Source organism: Bos indicus, chromosome 10, assembly GCF_029378745.1.
Source record: "Bos indicus isolate NIAB-ARS_2022 breed Sahiwal x Tharparkar chromosome 10, NIAB-ARS_B.indTharparkar_mat_pri_1.0, whole genome shotgun sequence".
Classification (NCBI taxonomy): domain Eukaryota; kingdom Metazoa; phylum Chordata; class Mammalia; order Artiodactyla; family Bovidae; genus Bos; species Bos indicus.
This window is the reverse complement of record NC_091769.1, coordinates 67,824,056-67,844,743: the sequence shown is the minus strand read 5'-3', so window position 1 is coordinate 67,844,743 and position 20,688 is coordinate 67,824,056. Positions and strand designations below refer to the sequence as shown.

The window sequence follows — 20,688 nt, the reverse complement described above, 5'->3', positions numbered from 1 at the left end:
ATTCACAGAAAAGATTCTATATTCAAATGAGGCCATTCTCATAATGTAATCAAGTAGCTACATAAATGACAGTGAAATAAACTTCATTTACTCTACTGTATTTAACACCTAAAAGGAGAAAAAGCACTTCAGGAAAAATGAGACTACATTTACTATAGAATTTCAATTACGTTCTCAGTCTACATGATCTTTTAAAATGTAACTGACACAGAATATCATTAGTTTCGAGTATATAATGATTCAGTACTTGTATGTATTGCTAAATCATCACCACAATAAGTCTAGTTAACATTATCACCACACGTAGTTACAAATTTTTTCTTGTGATAACTCTTCTAGCGACTTTCAAATATACAATTCAGTATTAATAACTATAGTCACCATCCTGTATATTACCTCCCCTGGACTTACATATTTTATAACTGGAAGTCTGTACTTTTATATTTTTTTAAAAGATTTTTTTTAAAAACTTCTCAGAGTAAAAAGGGTTTAAAGAACTTCACTGATTAAAAACTACCTATGTAAGAGTTTCACATTTATCCAATAAATTGGATTTAAACAAGATCACACTGAGTTTTGTGCTTCTATAGAATAATTCTAGGTCAAAACCAATTGAAACATGCTCCCAGTGTCCAAATAGTTCCATTATTCTGAAATTAGTATACCTAAAAGTACTGTTATTTTAAATTCACAATTTGACTATAGGATATAATACCATGAAATAGTGGTATTTCCACCACTTAAATTCTAAAAGAAAATTACTTTCACTGGGTGTAAATTTATTACACAGATAAATGAGGAATTATAAACAATTTCTAAAATCCTTCACTGCCTCTGATTCAGAAAGTATAACCCTTAAATACAAGCATGTCTTCACCTGGGTTAACTGCTTACACCGATCCTTCATAGAGGCAGCATCTTCCTTCAGAGCAGTCACTAACTTGTCTTTTTCTTGAAGCTGATGAACAAGTGCAGTCAACTCTCCTTTATTGTACTACAATTGAGAAATCAATACAGAATTGTTAATAATTAACAATGGCTAATGAATTTTATGAAAATGAACTATCTGATATGAAGTGTTCTTAGGCCAAGGCAGAGTTCGCTATATAAAATAGAATGACTGACAAACACTGTCAGTGAAATATCATTCGGAAAAATCGCTATATCATTACATGTTCTGATGTATACAATAGGACACATATCAATCAAGAAACAGATTTTTACATAGAATGATAGACTTCCATTTTTAAACACAAAGTCAAGACAGTACTCTCTCCCTCCTAAAAGATCAAAAAAAGGAACATGAAACCTATGCAAACTGAACTACAATAAAACAATCAACTGTAATGTCAAAGCATAATATCAGAAAGACTGCCAAAAGTAGTGGAGATCAAAGCAGATGCTCAGCAACCCAGCCGGAATATACCCAAGACTACAGAGGTGCCATGGGTTACATAGATCTCTGAAGTTAACAAGCTTACACTGAAAGGTAAAACCAGCAATCCCCAATTTGGTATTAGGCACAAGAACAAAGATAGAAGGTAGGAATTTTCTTGCTAGGAGGTCTCAAGAAGCAGAAGTAGAAATATAGAAGATATTAGACAGATAAACCTAATTCAAAGAGGGCAGCTAAACAGTGAGGCAGTTACGAGAGATTCTCTACAGTGAGATACGCTGTAGTGAATCAAGTTTTTTATCTGAGAAGGAAAGACTCATAGCCCAAGGAGAACTGTGGGCCTTGGCCCTTCATTATCAACCTCTAGCCACAGAGATGATGCAAGAGAAACACTTCTCATTGGAAAAGGAGTATCAATGAAAAAGAAATAAAACAGGGTCTATGTAAGATATGAGAAAACAGCAAGAAAAGCAATAAGAAAAACCAAATCCCAAGTGCAGAAAAATAACTCTAAAAATATGGTCAAGAACAGACAAAAACTGTGATTAAAAAAGATCACCATGACTTTTTAAAGTCTAACATACCAACAATTTTTGAAAACAAGAGGAAGGAACAGACCTCACAAGAAATAATTCAGAAGAAAATAAGACCACAGAATGAGATGAAATATGAGTTGGCAAAACCCAAAGTAGAAATAAAAAACCATAAGAGATATATAATCCAATTAGAAGCAGCAAACAGAAAAAGATGTGTTGCTGAAAACATAGTAGAAGACAGAGTTCACCGTGTAGAGAAGTAAACAAAAATAAGAAATAAACCAAAAGCTTTATCTTTTTTTATGACCAAAATATGAAAAATAAAGACAACAGGTAAAGAAGATCCAGTTCAGTCCCTCAGTCGTGTCCAATTCTTTGCGACCCCATGGACTGCAGCATGCCAGGCTTCCCTGTCCATCACCAGCTCCTGAAGGTAGCTCAAATTCAGGTCCATGGAGTCGGTGATGCCATCCAACCATCTCATCCTTGGTTGCCCCCTTCTCCTCCTGCCCTCAATCTTTCCCAGAATCAGGGTCTTTTCCAGTGAGTCAGTTCTTCCCAACAGGTGGCCAAAGTATCGGAGCTTCCGCTTCAGCATCAGTCCTTCCAATGAATATTCAGGACTGATTTCATTTACGATTGACTGGTTTGATCTCCAGGCAGTCCAAGGGACTCTCAAGAGTCTTCTCCAACACCACCGTTCAAAAGCATCAATTCTTTGGTGCTCAGCTTTCTTTATGGTCCAACTCTCACATCCATACATGACTACCGAAAAAACCATAGCTTTGACTAGACAGACCCTTGTTGGCAAAGTAACGTCTCTGCTTTTTAATATGCTGTCTAGATTCGTCATAGTTTTTCTTCCAAGGAGCAAGCGTTTTTTAATTTCATGACTGCAGTCATCATCTCAGCAATTTTGGAGCCCAAGAAAATCAAGTCTGTCACTATTTCCATTGTTTCCCATCTATTTGCCATGAAGTGATGTGACTGGATGCCATGATCGTCTTTTGAATGTTGGATTTTAAGTCAGCTTTTTCATTCTCCTCTTTTGCCTTCATCAAGAGGCTCTTCAGTTCTTCTTTGCTTTCTGCCATAAGGGTGGTGTCATCTGCATACCTGAGTATATTGGTATTTCCCCCAGCAATCTTGATTCCAGCTTATGCTTCATCCAGCCCAGCATTTCGCGTGATGTACTCTGCATAGAAGTTAAATAAGCAGGGGTACAATATACAGCCTTGATGTAATCCTTTCCCAATTTGGAACCAGTCCACTGTTCCATTTCCACTTCTAACTGTTGCTTCTTGACGTGCATACAGATTTCTCAAGAGGCAGGTCAGGTGGTCTGGGATTCCCATCTCTTGAAGAATTTTCTACAGTTTGTTGTGTCCACACAGTCAAAGGCTTCAGTGTAGCCAAAAAAGCAGATGTTTTTTTGGAACTCTCTTGTTTTTTCTATGATCCAATGGATGTTGGCAATTTGATCTCTGGTTCCTTTGCCTTTTCTATATCCAGCTTAAACATCTGGAAGTTCTTAGTTCACGTATTGTTGAAGCCTTGCTTGGAGAATTTTGAGAATTATTTTGCTAGCGTGTGAGGTGAGTGCAATTGTGCAGCAGTTTGAACATTCTTTGGCATTGCCTTTTTTTGGGATTGGAATGAAAATTGACCTTTTCCAGTCCTGTGGCCACTGCTGAGTTTTCCAAATTTGCTGGCATGTTGACTGCAGAATTTTCACAGCATCATCTTTTAGGATTTGAAATAGCTCAGCTGGAATTCCATCACCTCCACTAAGGTCCATCTGACTTCAGACTCCAGGATGTCTGGCTATAGGTGAGTGATCACACCATCGTGATTATCTGGGTCATGAAGATCTTTTTTGTATAGTTCTTCTATGTATTCCTGCCACCCTTTCTTAATATCTTCACTTCTCTTAGGTCCATACCATTTCTGTCCTTTATTGTGCTCATCTTTGCATGAAATGTTCCCTTGGTATCTCTAATTTTCTTGAAAAGATCTCTAGTTGTTCCCATTCTATTGTTTTCCTCTATTTCTTTGCACTGATCACTGAGGAAGGCTTTCTAATCTCTCCTTGCTATTCTTTGGAACTCTGCATTCAAATGGGTATATCTTTCCTTTTCTCTTTTGCCTTTAGCTTCTCTTCTTTTCTCAGCTATTTGTAAGGCCTCCTTAGACAACCATTTAAAAATAAAGACAACAGGCAAAAAAGATCCAGTTCAGTTCAGTGGCTCAGTCGTGTCTGACTCTTTGCAACCCCATGAATCGCAGCATACCAGGCCTCCCTGTCCATCACCAACTCCCGGAGTTCACTCAGACTCACGTCCATCGAGTCAGTGATGCCATCCAGCCATCTCATCCTCTGTCGTCCCCTTCTCCTCCTGCCCCCAATCCCTCCCAGCATCAGAGTCTTTTCCAATGAGTCAACTCTTCGCATGAGGTGGCCAAAGTACTGGAGTTTCAGCTTTAGCATCATTCCCTCCAAAGAAATCCCAGGGCTGATCTCCTTCAGAATGGACTGGTTGGATCTCCTTGCAGTCCAAGGGACTCTCAAGAGTCTTCTCCAACACCACAGTTCAAAAGCATCAATTATTTGGCGCTCAGCTTTCTTCACAGTCCAACTCTCACATCCATACATGACCACTGGAAAAACCATAGCCTTGACTAGACGGACCTTTGTTGGCAAAGTAATATCTCTGCTTTTGAATATGCTATCTAGATTGGTCATAACTTTCTTTTTTTTTTAATTTTATTTTATTTTTAAACTTTACGTAATTGTATTAGTTTTGCCAAACATCAAAATGAATCCATCACAGGTATACATGTGCTCCCCCTCCTGAACCCTCCTCCCTCCTCCCTCCCCATACCATCCCTCCAGGTCGTCCCAGTGCACCAGCCCCAAGCATCCAGTATCATGCATTGAACCTGGACTGGCATCTCGTTTCATACATGATATTTTACATGTTTTAATGCCATTCTCCCAAATCTTCCCACCCTCTCCCTCTCCCACAGAGTCCATAAGACTGTTCCATACATCAGCGTCACTTTTGCTGTCTCATACACAGGGTTATTGTTATCATCTTTCTAAATTCCATATATATGTGTTAGTATACTGTATTGGTGTTTTTCCTTTTGGCTTACTTCACTCTGTATAATAGGCTCCAGTTTCATCCACCTCATTAGAACTGATTCAAATGCATTCTTTTTAATGGCTGAGTAATACTCCATTGTGTATATGTACCACAGCTTTCTTATCCATTCATCTGCTGATGGACATCTAGGTTGCTTCCATGTCCTGGCTATTATAAACAGTGCTGCGATGAACATTGGGGTACACGTGTCTCTTTCCCTTCTGGTTTCTTCAGTGTGTATGCCCAGCAGTGGGATTGCTGGATCATAAGGAGTTCTATTTCCAGTTTTTTAAGGAATCTCCACACTGTTCTCCATAGTGGCTGTACTAGTTTGCATTCCCACCAACAGTGTAAGAGGGTTCCCTTTCCTCCACACCCTCTCCAACATTTTTTATTTGTAGACTTTTGGATCGCAGCCATTCTGACTGGTGTGAAATGGTGGTCATAACTTTCTTTCCAAGGAGTAAGCGTCTTTTAATTTCATGGCTGCAGTTACCATCTGCCGTGATTTTGGAGCCCAAAAAAATAAAGTCTGACACTGTTTCCACTGTTTGCCCAACTATTTCCCAAAAGTGATGGGACCAGATGCCATGATCTTAGATTTCTGAATGTTGAGTTTTAAGCCAACTTTTTCACTTTCCTCTTTCACTTTCATCAAGAGGCTTTTTAGTTCCTCTTCACTTTCTGCCTTAAGGGTGGTGTCATCTGCATATCTGAGGTTATTGATATTTCTCCCGGCAGTCTTGATGCCAGCTTGTGCTTCATCCAGCCCAGCATTTCTCATGATGTACTCTGCATATAAGTTAAATAAGCAGGGTGACAATATACAGCCTTGACGTACTCCTTTTCCTATTTGGAACCAGTCTGTTGTTCCATGTTCAGTTCTAACTGTTGCTTCCTGACCTGCATATAAATTTCCCAAGAGGCAGGTCAGGTGGTCTGCTATTCCCATCTCTTTCAGAATTTTCCACAATTTATTGTGATCCTCACAGTCAAAGGCTTTGTCATAGTCAATAAAGCAGAAATAGATGTTTTTCTGGAACTCTCCTACTTTTTCCATGATCCAGTGGATGTTGGCAATTTGGTCTCTGGTTCCTCTGCCTTTTCTAAAACCAGCTTGGACATCAGGAAGTTCACGGTTCACGTATTACTGAAGCCTGGCTTGGAGAATTTTGAGCATTACTTTACTAGTGTGTGAGATGAGTGCAATTGTGCGGTAGTTTGAGCATTCTTTGGCATTGCCTTTCTTTGGGATTGGAATAAAAACTGACCTTTTCCAGTCCTGTGGCCACTGCTAAGTTTTCCAAATTTGCTGGCATAGTGAGTGCAGCAGTTTCACAGCATCATCTTTCAGGATTTGAAATAGCTCGACTGGAATTCCATCACCTCCACTATTTCAATTCTTTTAAGGGACACTGAATCTCCGGATTGAAAAGACATGCTTTGTCCAAGGGAATATTTATACAAGAGTCAATGCAAAGCCACATTAAATAAATAAGTTTATGACAAAAGAACTGATATCAAGCTTTGAACCCACCATTAAGCTGTAGAATTAAGACTGAAACAATCATAAAAGGTATAGTCACAAAACAAACATTAAATATATAAGTATCTTATAAACAAATGCTATAATTTTAAAAAGTGGATAGGAAATGAAAAGAGAAAGTAGGAAAAATTTTAAATAGACTTCCTCTTATTGTACAACATGCGGCCAAATAGTTAATAAGTTTGCATTGGAAGAAATCACATAATGAAGGCAAATATATTTAAAGGCCAAATGAGGAAATTAATAATCAACTAAAACTTAAATACATTTTACTTATTTTCTTACTATTTATCACATGCAATTAACATTTTTGAGCAATTACTTTATGCTAGAACTTTAAGCATCTATTGTGAATATCTCATTTAATTCTCAAAACCTTATTATCATTCCCATTTTAAAAACAAGGAAAGTGAGGCACTGAGGTTAAGTAACTTATCTAAAGCCACAAAGCTCAAAGTAGTAACATATAGATGTGAATCTTAAGAAATGTGGCCCTATAGCCCAGGATCTTAACCTATACTCTAAACATAAAGCAGAAGTGTCTTATAACTTAAACACAAAGTTTTTAAACACAAAACACCTTTGTGTTTAAGTTATAAGACACTTCTGCTTTATGTTTAGAGTATAGGTATGTATGTGTACATACATACATAGAACATCTCCTCTACAACTCTGTAAAACCCCTCTAGCTTCTACTCTGTTTTCCTCTTCCCATCTATGCTTATTCAAAGGGGATACTGTCACCGTCCTTAGTCATCCACCACTTATTTACAGTCTAGTAGTACAATGGAAGTGCTTTTACTAAGGATATCAAATCCATTTTTTCAATCCTTATTCTCCCTGATCGCTCTAAAGCATGTCACTGGTGATTTTTACCACCACTGCTGAACTCTCTACCCTTCCTAAGCATCTGTGATTCCACTGTTCCCTGGTGTTTTCTCTCTCAGTATCCTCTGTGGTGGCTTTCCTTGACCTTTAAATATTGATGCTTCTCAAGGTTCATTCCTGAGCTTTCTTACCTCTCCACACATCCTCTCTGGGCTAACACACATCCCCTGTATGTACTGATGACAGTTGATTACTTTTCGAAACTACTCCCAATGCAAGCTATTTTCAACTCCATAGAAATATATATTCAACTGTGAAATGATTATAACCACTTAAAAGTTCCAAAGTATGCCTAAAACAACTCCCTAAAAATTTTCAAAACCCTCTGCTCTCTCTTCTTCTGCAATGTATTCATGAATAACCATTTTCACCATAATTTACCCAGTTACTCCAGAACAAAAACAAACATTCATTCTAGACTCTTCTTTAGCACCATATCTAATCAGTCAGCAAGTCCTCTAACTCCTCTATCTCTATCCCACACCTATGCTTGTATTCCTGCATTTATCTTCTCCCTTTCTCTGAGGTGGTCTTTATTAGATGTGAATATTCACCTATATCCAGGATCTGGAAATCTACTAAAAGGTCTGACCAAGACTCAATTTTTATGACATGAAAAGAGAGTAATTAAACTCACCTAGTCTTTTCCTGATACAGGGGATCTACAAGGGCACTGAGTCCCTGAAGATAAGAATAGAACCACTCCCTGAGAAAGCCAGAACAAGATTTAATTGAAAGCCAAAGGTTCCAAGAAAAAGGAAAAAAATGTAAAGTTTCAAAATGTTCATTCTATTTCAAAACATTATCTTTAACAATTCCCGACTTCCTTCTCAGCCTGCCTTCTCAGCTATCAAGGGGAGTCTGACTAATCTCTAGAGTTCAAAGCTGTCCCAAGCAATAAAATGACTATTCTTGCACCCATAAACCACCAACCACAGCCTTAGCCAAAAGAGAAAAACCTGAACCAATTAATTTTAAAAAGGAGTAATTTCAAACAGTTAGTAACTAACTTCAGCTGGAGGTTCTTCCCTGCTAGGAGATTTTCTTAAACCTCTAAGAACTCTTTAAAGATATATTAAGATATACACTTGCAAGAAAGTTCCTTGCAAGAGAATTATCTGACTTTGGATACAAAGTCAAACAGTTATCACACTTATTCTGAGGAGCCCTGAACACATCCTTTACTCTGAACCAGTGCTGGCACCACATGGAGACTAATAAGCATACTACATTGTAAAATGCCACAGATTTGTAAAACATTATCAACAGATACTTGGAAATATGGACAGACATAATGTCATCACAAATGCTATGACAAAAAAATTTAGATGTTAGGAGAAAGTCTATGAGGGAGAATAATTTAGACTAGGAATTCAAATTAGCCTTAAATGAGGAAATGATATTTAAATGGAAAACTGAAGGAGGAATTAAACAAAGGAAGAAGTTTGAGGGTAAGGGCTTAGGGGTTTTATGACAACCCAGACGGAAGAGAACATTTGGTATGCTTTAATGAGAGGATGAGGAAAATATCATGAGATAAGGCTACAGAGATAGACAGACATAGGCCTTTGAAGGAATCTAGATTATGTTTTAAGTGCAAAGAGAAAGATATCCAAAATGTTTTTAAAGCAGTGAACAATATAACCTGATTTACCCTTAGAGGTTACCTTGGAACTGTGTAGAAAAAATAGATTAGAAGGCTACAAGGGAATAGAGAAACATCAATTAGGAGAATACTGACAGTAATCAAAAGACAAGTCATGGTTTCAACCAGGGTGGTCTTTAAGAAAAAATGGAAGCCATTAAAGGTTTTAAAGCAGAAACATGTTAGGAGTATGTGTGCTTAAAAAAAAAAAGTTCTAGTTGCTCAGTTGACTCTTTCCAATCCCATGGACTGTAGCCCACCAAGTTTTTCATTCATGGGATTTTTCAGGCAAGAATACTGGAGTGGGTTGCCATTTCCTTCTCCAACCTGGGGATCAAACCCTGGTCTCTCACGCTGCAGGCACTTCACCGTCTGGCCCACCAAGGAAGCCCTAAGAATGGTTAAGTCCACTATCTAATATTGAACACCAGATACCATGTCATCTTATCTCACACAAGTAACACTTAAAAACTTGTCACCTTCTGCAATATGCCATAGTACACATGATATAATATTGAATATAATAAAATGAGAAATAGCAGCTTCATGGATTTTTTCAAGTTTTAGTCAGTCATAGCAATGATTTTATCATTCAAAGCATTTACTTTAAAAAAGTAATATCTCATACACACACAAAAAGATTCCCAGATGCTTTGAATGGTGCTACCTTCAATCATAAAAACATTCCATGTTATCCAGAAATCACCTGACCTTGCTTTCAGTATTTACATTCACAACAAAGCAAGGTACAACTTAGCCATGTGCCAAATGACTTTAAAGTTATATAAATCATCTTATTTATTATAAGCAATTCATTTTTGTCAAACCTCAGATGACTCGGATACCTGTTTGAACTAAATAGGTAATTTGATTAGTATGGATACATGAAATAACTTCTGAAGGCATTCCAGAACTTTTAAATGTGACTAAGTGTTACTGGGGTATAAGATTGGAATAGATTATAATTTATTGCTCTAGCAGAAGTCTTGCTTGGTGAACTTCTAATCACTGCTCTCAAATAGGCTCATAAGCAAAACTACGCTTACCTTCTTTAAAGCATCCTGTATCACACCAGACTTTTCCTTTAGCAAGTCTACAACACAAAGGGCCTCTTCTTCAGAAAACATCATAGTCTTCAAGGACAGAAGAAAATCTTTAAATTTTACTTCAGCATTTTCTTAAAAGAGGGAAAAAAAGAAATTAACATTTAGAAGATACATGATAAGACAGCAAAGGTAAAGCACCAAGAATTCTTGACCCAGAAAGTCAATAACCAAGAGAAAATAGACTTATATTTCAGGTCAAACAACAATAAATGCTCTAGTTAAGAGAGGGGGAAAAAGTGCTTATCATCTTTAATATTGAATAATTAACTAAAAATTTGCTCAAACTGCAGAATATGTTTTTTAATTGAAGTATATAGTTAATTTACAACGTTATGCTAATTTCTGCCATACAGCAAAGTGATTCAGTTATACATACAGATTCTTTTCTAGATTCTCTTCCATTATGGTTTATCATGGGACACTGAACATAGTTTCCTGAACAGTAGGACCTTGTTGTTTGCCACATATGTATACGAGCTCCCCAAGTGCAGTGGTAAAGAATCCACCTGCCAATGCAGGAGACAAAAGGGACTCAGGTTTGATCCCTGAGTCAAGAAGATCCCCTGGAGGAGGAAATGGCAACCTGTTCCAGTATTCTTGCCTGGAAAATTCCACAGAGGAGCCTGGCAGGCTATGGGCTTGCAAAGAGTCAGATGTGACTGAGAGCACACGCACACACAGAGACATATATAATACATAGGGGTTTACATCCAAACTGCAGAGTATTAAAGTGCCAAGGGAAAAAAAAGTATTCAAATGTCTAGTATGCTAGTATCTATACTAAATATGTTCACAAATATTCTTATTTAACTGTAATACTCACAACATATGAGCCAAATTTTACAGACAAAAAAATGAGACAATTAACAAAAAGTCTTATTTTACAAAAATCAACTATATAAAAGCAATCCTGACATTTTAAAAATCCATGCACCAAATACCTCACTTCAGTTCCCCCAGAGCTCTTATATTAGACAACACCTGTGTTTCCATAAAAGCAACAGCCACCTGTTAGACCCAAAGGAGCCCAGAGCTTCTAATATTTCAGCTATATCATAAGTTTAAAAGGGCAGTTGTGGGCACATATGGGAACAAGGGGTATATGGGAACTCTGTACTTTCCACTCAATTTTGCTATTGCCGGGGTCCAGCCCTGGTGGATCCAGGGAATTCGAAGCGGGGACGGCGTCGGAGAGGATCAGGAAACAACTGCTTAATCATACTTTAATTAAGGATATAAAGACGAATAGAATAAGGATAGCTCAGTGAGGAAATTCAGTGGAGAAAAGAGGCTGAATAATTCAGCCAGAAGGTAAGAGAAAGAACGACATGGTGAGACCAAGTTTCGGTGAACAAGGCCCGCACTTTATTTTCCAAAGTAGTTTTTATACCTTAAGTTATCCATAGAGGATAATGGGGGAAGGGGTAGAGTCATGTAGCAAGCTAGGCTTTCTTCCTGCAGACTTATCATATGCAAAAGCTTAGGTGATTTGCATCATCTTCTGGCCCGGAGGCCTGTTAACATTCTAAGACCCTTTCTTCAGAAAACTTATTTTTCTCTAAAGGTGGTAAGTCGAGCGCCACCCTCCAAAAGCATTAGATAAAGTTGCATTCCTACAGAGCAAAGGTGTGGTGGGCTATAACAAGAAAAAGAATTAACTCAAGGGTCCCAGGTTACAAACATTAAAGCTACTACTTACACCAATTATATTAATCAATACACTGCCAGGGACACAGCAGGTAAGAGATATGGAAATTTAGCAGCAAACATTGGCCGACAAGTGAAAATCCCTTCACCAATACAATTTCTAATCAATCTTTTAACTGCTCAAAGGAATCTGTATTTAGACAGTTTAGAACATTTCATGCCTCTCACAGTTGGGAGGCTCTGAGCAATCACATGTGGCCAGAAAAACCTATTCAGGCAGGCTAGAGGATTTCCAAAGGAGTTTGTAGGTTAAACACTGTCACACCCAGGAATTATTAACTGGAGCTGTAAGCTAACTCTTTTTTTCAGAGAGAGGTAGTGGGGTACAGCCCCCCGTAAAGTCAGAGGTGTAGGTGAAAGCACAAAGCAGAAAGTAGGCAGACTCTGGTTTTGGGGGTAGATGGGGGACTCCTGAGGCTCGATCCCGCCTTTGCGTATGCCGAGCCTCCTTCCTCATGACCTTTGTCATGGGCGGACGGAGTTCCTCACGCTGGCTACCGGCAGTGATAGAATTCCAGTTGAGCTATTCCAGATCCTGAAAAGTGCTGCACTCAATATGCAATATGCACTCAATATGTAATATACCGGCTCCTGGCATGCTATGAACTTAAACTGCTCTTAAAAAAAAGAAAACCCTATTAAAAAAATAATAATAGGGAGTTCCCTGGCTGTCCAGCTGTTAAGACTCAGCACTTTCTCTGCCATGGTTCTAGGTTCAGTCTCTGGTCAGGAAACTAAGATCCCACAAGCCACATGGGCCAAAATAATAGTTTTCTGTGAATTAACACAGAAAACTCTGAGACAATAAAAGAAGGGAAGAGATTATCAGACAGCAAAACAGCTACGAGACTTCAGAAAAGTCAAAGTCCAATGTTCAGCTCTATAAAACTGAGAGGACTGGATAAGAAAACTACCAATAAATCCTTTACCACAAAGACTCTATTAGCCTTCTGGAATTCATTGATTCTATGAGAAAATGCACTCATTCCGTAAGAACTCAAAAATATGTTTTTTCAATACAACAGGTTGTTGCACTCTGTATACATTACCTTTGTCAGTTTCAATCTTCAGTTTTTTAGCCCCTGTTTTCTGGATTACTTCTACTTGGTCAGGTTTAATCAGATCAATAACCTCTCTCTTATCCACCACAGGATTTGAATCAGCATTATCCATCAGAGGAATATAAGTTGTTGCATGAATAAGGGGTTCATCTACCAAAACTGCAAGTTAAATTACAAATCATAATTACACAAGGCTTTTTATAATGGAGTAATAAAATAACATGTAAGCACAACTAAGTTTCATGATAAATGCAGTTATTACCAGCTCAATTTGGCTTCAAATTCCTATATATCCTTTTTAACAAGTCAAAACACTCTTCAAATTAAGAAATAGCCATTCAATATTATTTTACAACATATCACTTAGGTTATCTAAAGTGTATCACACATCTCTTCTAACAATATCTGAAAATTTCTTCTTATACATTCTTATATGTTTTGGTTCGATCTCATGTTTCTTCTGATTTAACTAAGAATCCATTCACATTTAACTAGTGCTCAAGGAAAATTATTAATTTCTATGTATGTTGGTACTTTACTGACCTCTTATTCCAACTGATAATTCTTAACTGATTTTTTTACTTGCTAGATACAAAAATAGCCATTGTTCCTTGTAGATATCTTCTAATAGTTATACCTCTAACTTACATGGCACATCTTACTACACTAGTTAAAACTTCCAAAACAACATTAAAAGTGAAGGTAGGACGCTTTCTTAGTTTCTAGCTTTAATGTGAAGAACTGTAAGAGTTTAAGTAGCGTTCTGATATTTGTTGGTTAGAGACACAAAATTCCACACCCATATGGAAATCTCTCTATAGCCCTACTTTAAAAAAAAAACAAAAAAAAAACTTGGAGGCACATACAGTTCTTTTATTTAAAATCTGTAATAAATACTTGATACTATCAAATACTGGGGTGATTTTTTCTATACCTGATTGCTTGATATACCATAATTTTAATGCAAATAACAGAATTTCACCTTTTCCCTTTCCAATTTTCTAGCACAGGTTGCTATCACAGCCCAATATTATAAAAATTACTATTTAATCTACATAAATTTCATAGCTAAGACATCTCGTGGACAACTGAGAATAAAAATTGCTCCATCACTTTTAACTGGATGCTTCTCATATAGACATGCACATTACATTTAATGATTAGGAATGCAGGGTAATGATAAATCTAGGTAGTGTTCTCAAGTATGATCTTTACATGATATTAAAAGTACATATATTTCAGGAAAACTTTTCTTCTATAGAGCTTTTATGCTATTTACATTATTTTCAAAACTCACTTAAGAATGAGAATATTTATAAATGCTTTGTCTTTTTTAAATTTCAGATTAAGGTTTTCACCACAAACTTATACCCTGCCCATCTGTCAAAGCACCCTAGACTTGTATTAGTACTAAAGTTGTTAATATACACATTAAGCTGAGAATTAAGGAGCATGTGAGGTCTCTAGGGTCCTTGTCCTAGTAGACTTCTCTAGAATTAGTAGCTATAAAATACGTATCTACATGTTTCACCATTTTCAGTCTTTTGCTTCTTTGATGAAACTTTCTTCTTTCCTGATCCACTTTCTTGTTTAGTCTCTTGATGCAGAGGTAATGATTCTTGCTTTTTTGAAGGTGCCGTAAGAGATTCCACCTTTTTATCCTGATCATCTTTATTAAAAATAAATGAAAAATCATAGTAGCAAAAAATGAACACATCAGAAAAAAATTTATTAATGAATACTTCCCAGAATGCTTTACCACCAAAATTTTAAACTCTGATATACAATTCCCTCACTTATCATTCTAGCTTTCTTGCTCTGCTACAACTGCTCTTTAACTTCATCAGGATTTCTAGTACTTGCTCCTTTTATATCCCATTTCTCAGCCACTCCTAACCCTACTCAGCTTATAGGCATTGTCAAATCTCTTATCTTAAAAAATAAAACCCTTCCCACCACTGTAATCCCTAGCCTCCCACACCCATTTCCTTCTTATATTGACAAAAGAACAGTCTGTACTTTCTTTTCTACCAATCATTTCTCAACTAATTGCAACCTGATTTTTATCTCTTCCATTATATTCACAAAAAAGTTTACTCAGGTCCCTAATGTCCCAAATGCCTGATTCTATCAATAATATCCCTTAATCCTTATTTAACTTCTATTCAGCATTTCAAACTATTGGTCTCTACCTCCTTAAATTTCTCTCCTCTCCATTAGGCTAAGTGAAATAAGCCAGTCACAAAAGGACAATCATTGTATGATTTCCCTTACAATGTAGTACCTAGAGCAGTCAAATTCATAGACACAGAATGTAGAATGTTGCTTGCCAAGAACTAGGGGGAGGAAAGAGTGGGAAATTAGTGCTTAAAGGGTACAGAATTTTAGTTGGGAAAGATGAAAAGTTCTTGAGATGGCTGGTGGTGATGACTGTTCAAGAATGTGAGTGTACTTAATGCCATAGACTATACACTTAAAAATGGTTAAAATGGTAAAATTTTTATATACTTATTTTACCACAATAAAATAAATAAAATTTAAAATTCAGCTTTCATGAGAATTCTTTTCTTACACTTGGAATATTCCTTTGCAGTCTTCTTTGTAAGCTGTTCCTACTGAATACCTTATATCTAGTATTTTTCAGGGCTGTGTTCTCATTTTAAATACCTCCCTTGAATAATCTTCTCTACAACCATGACATCAACTACTACCTGCATGCTAGTAGTTGAATCTTCTGAATCTGTATTCTAGCCTTACGCCTCTGTACCTAACTTTCCTACTGCATCCTGAATTGCTCCCTATGTGAACAGCCACCACAGGCACCAGAAACACAAACTGAGAGCATTCTCCTCTCCATGCACATCCACTCTCTCCCCAGTATTGCCTCTTAGTGCTATCCACATCTACCAATAAAAGGTTGGTTAACCTTTCCTATAAAGGTCTGAACAGACAGTAAAGGTTTTGTGGCCATTTAGACTTTATCATAACTATTCACCTGCTGTTGCCTTGTGAGAGCCAGCCACAAACAGATGTTAACAAGAGTGTTGTTGCATTTAAAAAAACTTGATTTACAACACAGAGGTTTCAATTTCATATCATTTCCACATTTAACACAATATTACTCTTCTTTTATTTGAAATATAAAAACCATTCTTGGCTCATGAGCTATAAAAAACCAGAAACAGGCCAGATCTGGCTCACAGGTTGCAGTTTGCCAACCCTGACCTAACTTAGAACTTGGAAATCATCTTTAATCCTGCTTTCTCCTTTTTATCTGCCATATCCTATCCAATAAGGTTACCCATGTCATTTTTGCTTTGCAGATCCCTCTAATCTCCTTTCTACTTTTTCTGTCACTACCACAGTTCAGTCCTTCAGCTTAACTTTGGAAAACAATACTCTCTTAACAAGTCTGCCTACATCAAACACTGCCCTATGAAACTTCTTTTCCCAAGTTCTGCCAAAAATACCTTTCTAAAATGTAGATCTGTCAATGGAAACTAACCTGTTTGAAAGTCCTCAACAATGGCCAAATTATACATCCCACCTATTTAGCTCTGTACACAAAAACCATCCTCATCTACCCACTCCATTACCTTTTCAATTTTGTTTCCTACCATTCCCTACCTCCCACTTCAGGGTTCAACAACACACTGCATTCTTGCACCTTTATTCCTTTATGCATGATCTTCTGCCAATGAGGAATAAAATCCCACTATCTCCTTAATGAACTGAGTCATTCTGCAAACCCAGTTCAGGCACTGCCTCCTCTGCAAAGCCTTTGGCCCACGGGTCCCGTATGTACCAGTTGTTTTGGCTTCTGTACTACCTCTATACTTCGTACTTTTCTTATGTAAGTCATATTTCATTATTGGCTCACATGTCCTCCTCTCCCCTTTACTCTTATTTCTCTAGTACCATGCTTGACATAGCTGGCAAGTAAATATTTAAAATCCAATATAACGATAACTTAATATTCCACAAGTTAAGATACGAAAACAACTTAATGGTAAACACAAATCCTTTCACACAGAGCAAACAATTCACAGTTTCACCTATCAGCACACCATTTCTCATGTCCTTTCCTTTGCATCTGTTAACCCTTCTCCTTAGAGCACCCTATTCACCAAGAAAAACTAGCTAATATTTATTCAACACTTCAGATTAATTTTAGGTATTTACATGCTCTAAGTGACCCACTTTAGTACACCGATACTGACTGAGACATATCTAGCCCATTATACTAAACTTTTTATATTATAATAATGAATTTCGGCTTGTATATACAGTTTGCATGTGACTACCTGGAAAATGCACTCTTTACCTCTGTAGTCTTAGCACCTATATAGTGACTAACACAAAACAGACGTATGATAAATGTTTGCAAAGTAAATCAATCAAGGATAAAAATGATAACTGATTTCTCTTTTCATCTTTAATTCTTATCACTTTGATTAGAAAGTATTGGTTGAAATAAATGTAAAAGCTTCTAACTACTGATATTTATAGGTCTTTAGTGGTTTTAGTAAAACACATTTTATATATTTCCACTTAAGGCCTTTTCCATATGTGTAATGTGAAATTTAGCTTTAAATGCTGTTTTATGATCAATACTAACTCTTTCTAGCAGCATTTAACGAAAACAAATAGTGAAAAGGATAATGATCTCGATTTCAAACTCAATATTTAGCATGTGTGCACACTTAAAGTATCTGAACTTCCAACTCTATTAAAGTTATTAAAACAAATAAAACCATGCAATAAAGTTTAATAGATTACAATACCGCTTCCATTTTTAGACTTCTTTTGCCCTGGTTTCTTCTTTGAAGCAGGTGCTTCCGAGGGGGGAGTCGGCTGTTTAGTAACTGGGACAGGTTCTACTTTTTTGCATGGAATCTTTGATACATCACTTTCTTTGGTGACCTGCTCTTCTAGTACAGGCTTGTGTTTCTTTTCCTTCTTCTTTCTTTCTCTAACACTAGTTGGACTTTCAACCACATTCAATGGAACAGGTACAACTTGCTCATCTTCTACAGCCAAGGCATCAGATAATTTAAAGTCCCGGGGTACACTCTCAGAATCGGATTCATGGAGGTTTCCATTTTGGATTTCTTTCTTTTTATTCTTTTTCTTTTCCGCCTTCTTTTTATCGGTTTTGGTAGGAATAAGCTTTTGTTCTCTTTTCTGTTTTGCAAGAACTTCATCATATAATGTTTCTTTCATGAAAAGCCAGAAGAAGAGGAAAATTACTGTAATAACCACTGAAGGAATAAGAACAATAAAATATGTTGACTCATAAAACTCCATGGTGCCTTTGTTAATGTGATCCTATAAAACCTAAATGTGGGGGAAAAAAGAAAAAACAAAAACCTGGGTCAGTCTTATAAAAATTAAACACACAAAACCTCTGTTTTTTCAAGAGGTCTTCAGATTTAACCTGATCTACAAATCTAAACAGGTTAGTTTTTTAAATCATATACTTGATTACTTTACAGTTCAAATATACTATATACTGTAAAAAAATTTTTTTGGTAACTAGGAATGTAAGATATCCTTCTATTTTTCAAGCATGTGAAAAGATTCTGACAGAAAAAAAGTTCATTTTTCCCAAAATATCTACTTTGATACTATCAGTATTTAGTTTTTCTCTTATTGTACGATGTTTATGAATATACTATATATGGAAATAAAGAGGCATTAACTACTAACACTCTAGATAGTCATTGAAAGTACACACTCTTAACAGCAAAGAAAATAAAGGGAGTTCATTCAGCTGTGAGCACCTTTATTCCAGCTAACCATTGCCTCATGATATGGTGGGATCCATCAAGAATATGGAAATAAAATAAAAATAAAAATGTTAGTCATTTGGCACTAAAATAAATTACAAATAAGCTGCTTCTCTTGATTTTTTTCCAAGGTAATGCTGTTGCTAAGTCACTTCAGTCATGTCTGACTCTGTGCGACCCCACAGACGGCAGCGCACCAGGCTCCCCCGTCTCTGGGATTCTCCAGGCAAGAACACTGGAGCAGGTTGCCCTTTCCTTCTCCAATGCATGAAAGTAAAAAGTGAAAGTGAAGTCGCTCAGTCGTGTCCGACCCTCAGCGACCCCATGGACTGCAGCCCTCCAGGCTCCTCCATCCATGGGATTTTCCAGGCAAGAGTACTGGAGTGGGGTGCCATTGCCTTCTCCTCTTACTGCAAAAAAGTTATACTTCAAAAACAAAATTGGTAATCCCATCCTATTACAACAATTTAAGCAAAATTTAAAGGATATTAATGTAACCCTGGACTACTAAGAGAAAGATTTAACAAGATGAAGGGGAGAGTGAATCACAGGCTAACAAAATACTAAAAAGAAACATAGAATTGTTCTTCTCTAATAATTAATGAACTATCCAAAAATTTTTATTAGACAGATTTTATTATGCCTGTCACTGGTCAACCAAAAATTATTTTTAAAAGATGTTTTACGTTTGGATTTTGTTTAATATTACCATCCACAGGCTACAAAGCCTGTTCAATTTGGCTGAGGATTAGGTTAGGGGAGAAAAAGGACAAAACAATGAGTTAGAACTCTATGGATTTTTGCTCTGAGGAAAGAAAAGAGGCTAAGACACTGAGCAGTAGCCAAAATGCTGGGAAAATGTCAAATCAAAGTCAGAAGGTCTTTGATGAATAGTAAGCTCCAGTCCATGCAGCATAAGTCTTTCTTAGGAGACAAAATCTATGACGAAGCAGATAAAGAAGCAAACCTTCAGAGAAACTCTGAAACACAGAACTCTGAAACCTTCAGAGAAACTCTGAAACCACAGAAACTCTGAAACACAGATTCCTGATGATTTTTCTACTTCCCTTTTCTAGGTCTCATATAAGGCTGGAAGAATCATGATTTCAGTCTTTAGATTTTCAGGAGATTCCCTTCATACAATTCAATGCCCCTTCATTTGAGCTCTCTTTCTGCATCTAGGAGGAGTCCAACCAAAACACCAAGGCAAATTTAAAGTCAAGAAAATGTTTGCATTGCTTTAATCCAATATTCCTGATGCTTTATCCCAAGACATGTACAAAGAAAAGCATATGTAAAGATGTTCAGGGCAATATTACATATAATAAGAAAAGCTGAGACTAAATACATAACATCAGAATGGGTTGAATTAACAAGTATCAACTCAATAAAATATTGCTGTTAAAACTGTAAATACTGAGACTACTAAATTCAATTAAATGCTGAATAATCAAAACCATAATTTTACTTGCAGGATCAAAATATCTCATGTATAATAAATAGGTCATTAAGATTAATATGTAAATTAAAGAACTGTGCAATAATCATGGGTGCAGTCTCACTTGTCTTAATACTTTAAAATTTGTTAGTTTAAGAAGAACTCACAAAGTTTTCAACTCTTTGTTTAAAAATGGCAAAATGAATAAGAACTACAGTAGTGATTAATATACCACAGTTCAGTTCAGTACAGTCGCCCGGTTGTGTCTGACTCTTTGCTACCCCATGGACTGCAGCATGCCAGGCCTCCCTGTCCATCACCAACTCCCAGAGTTTACTCAAACTCATGTTCATTGAGTCAGTGATGCCATCCAACCATCTCATCCTCTGTTGTCCCCTTCTCCTCGCACCTTCAATCTTTCCCAACATCA

The 20,688-nt window shown here is 36.8% G+C and overlaps 1 protein-coding gene across 11 annotated transcripts in view; it reads right to left on the bottom strand.

The window, feature by feature from the left end:
* KTN1 (kinectin 1) overlaps positions 1-20,688 on the bottom strand; it is a 112,796-nt gene that overhangs the window by 64,852 nt on the left and 27,256 nt on the right. For all 11 annotated transcript variants that reach the window (XM_070797636.1, XM_070797639.1, XM_070797638.1 and 8 more), the window contains exons 2-6: positions 17,816-18,368; positions 14,563-14,700; positions 13,020-13,190; positions 10,204-10,334; positions 878-994 (exon numbers count right to left, since the gene is read on the bottom strand). In XM_070797636.1, the coding sequence (XP_070653737.1) occupies positions 878-994; positions 10,204-10,334; positions 13,020-13,190; positions 14,563-14,700; positions 17,816-18,338 (1,080 nt within the window). In that variant the 5' untranslated portion in view covers positions 18,339-18,368. The remainder of the gene's footprint in view (positions 1-877; positions 995-10,203; positions 10,335-13,019; positions 13,191-14,562; positions 14,701-17,815; positions 18,369-20,688) is intronic.